The following is a 2,031-nucleotide window of genomic DNA, read 5'->3' on the forward strand; positions in this document are numbered from 1 at the left end:
GAAGATTTTTGAACGGGAGAGGGTGAGAACGAGAGAGTGAGAGTGAGAGAAAGAGAGTGCACGGGAAAGGAAAAGAAAAGAAAGGAAAGAAAAGAAAAGGAAAATGAAAAAGAAAAGGGAAATAGGTGTCCAAGTATTTTAAAATAACAGTCTAGAAATGTGTCCATACACACTTCTGGGTAAAAATATAAATACCTAAAATATTTAAATACCTTGAAATTATTTAAATTCATACGTCAAAAATATTTATTAATTAATAACCAAATAATTAAATCAGATTAGGCACACTAATAAATCTTAATTATCTTAATTAATCTCATTTAATTCTTTGGGGTGTTACACATATTCTTGTCATTACAAACATGGATTGTGGCACTAGAATCAAGCCACTATTCGGAGGATTTTGTTACAGCCATATTAGTTTCGGTAATCATGCCAATTTGCATTTCTGAGACCATAGCACAAATGTCTTCGGATTTCTCTTCAACAGTATTGGCCTTGTTGGTGTTAACTTGTTCCTTTTTCTTCTTGTATCTACAGTCATTTTGGCGATGGCCTTTCTTTTCACAAAAGAAACAATTTTCAAAAAATTTCTTTTGCCCATTACCGGGCTTTTTGAACTTCTTATCATTATTGACTTTGAAGTTTTTGGAAAACTTACTAGCTTCGGCAACATTAACCTTAGAGGAATCAATAATCTTGCCCTTGGAATCACGAGACTTAGTCTCTTCTTTGATCCTCAAGTGTTCTTGTAATTCCTCCAAAGTTATGTCATCTCTCCTATGAAGGAGTTTCTTTCTATAACCAATCCAACTTTGAGGCAATTTAGTAATAATTGCCCCCACTCGTAATGATTTAAAAATTTTAACTTTCAATTCATGAAGCTTAGTAACAGCGACTTGCAATTCATGTATTTGATCTAGAACGGACTTGGTATCATCAATGACAAATTCAAGAAATTTCAAGATGAGAAATTTGTCCGTACCTTCATTCTCAGTTTTGTATTTGTATTCAAGAGCGTTCCAAATCTCCACTGGAGACTTCATCGAGTTGTAGAGATCATAGAGTCTATCAGAGAGAGTATTGACTTCATCATCTTCACGCTTCTTCCTTGCAGCCTTCAAGTCTTCGGAATTATCCTCCTTTAGTTCCGGAAGAGGCTTCAACTTCAGATCAATTGTTGGTAACCGAATCGAATTCGGATGCGGAAGCGTGGTGGAGGGCGGATCAAGTACAACAAAAATTTTCATAAAACTTTTGAGATACTCTATAGATTATATTAATTTATGCATGAATAAATTAATCACATTAATTTATATATCAAGAACTCAATTAGAAAAAATACCTGGAGGCCGACTCGGATGATAACTTGAGTTCTTTGACCACGAACGATCCTTGCTCCAAAGCCTTGTGTTTAGTAAACCAAAGTCTTCCACGTCAATTCCTTGAATCTATGTAGACGTGTGTGTGGGCACACTCGAGACTAAAACGAGTTAAATCAAACACTCAAATTTTTCACAAACATGAACGCATGCACGATGTGAAATTTTTTGGGAGAAAATTTTTTTCCTTCTCTCTATAATAGGGATTTCGGCCAGTCCCTCTAAAATTAGGTTAAAAAATTGTCACACGCAATTTTCATCATATCTTATTTATAGAGTGGAAGTCCAACTTCTAGAAGGAAACAAATCTCTCTATCCTATTTGAATTTTGAACAAAAATTCTCCTCTACCTTATCTCCTTGTGGCCGGCCATGCTAGGGTTTTTAATCCCTGTGTGTGGCGCCAATCTCAGATAGGGAAGGAAGAGAAAATCAATATTTATCCTGTAGTCCAATTTTAATTCAAAATCAAATTTAAATTCAAATTTAAGTCAAACTTAAATTAATTTGAATTTTAAATTGAACAACTTATCCAATAAGTTTAAAAGGATAAATTTAAATTATGTTCATGATTCAAATTCAAATTTAAATAATCATATTATTTAAATAATAATTAATTCTCAATTAATTATTTTTCAAGTATTTAATTT

General features: G+C 33.0%; 1 protein-coding gene across 1 annotated transcript; it reads right to left on the reverse strand.

Moving 5' to 3' along the window:
- Positions 1-389: 389 nt before the first annotated feature.
- On the reverse strand, positions 390-1,250 carry LOC112091710. Its single transcript, XM_024165971.1, has one exon. The coding sequence runs from the start codon at positions 1,248-1,250 to the stop codon at positions 390-392; it is 861 nt and encodes a 286-aa protein (XP_024021739.1).
- Between the last annotated feature and the right edge of the window lie 781 nt (positions 1,251-2,031).

Source organism: Morus notabilis, unplaced genomic scaffold (assembly GCF_000414095.1).
Source record: "Morus notabilis unplaced genomic scaffold, ASM41409v2 Scaffold203, whole genome shotgun sequence".
Lineage (NCBI taxonomy): Eukaryota > Viridiplantae > Streptophyta > Magnoliopsida > Rosales > Moraceae > Morus > Morus notabilis.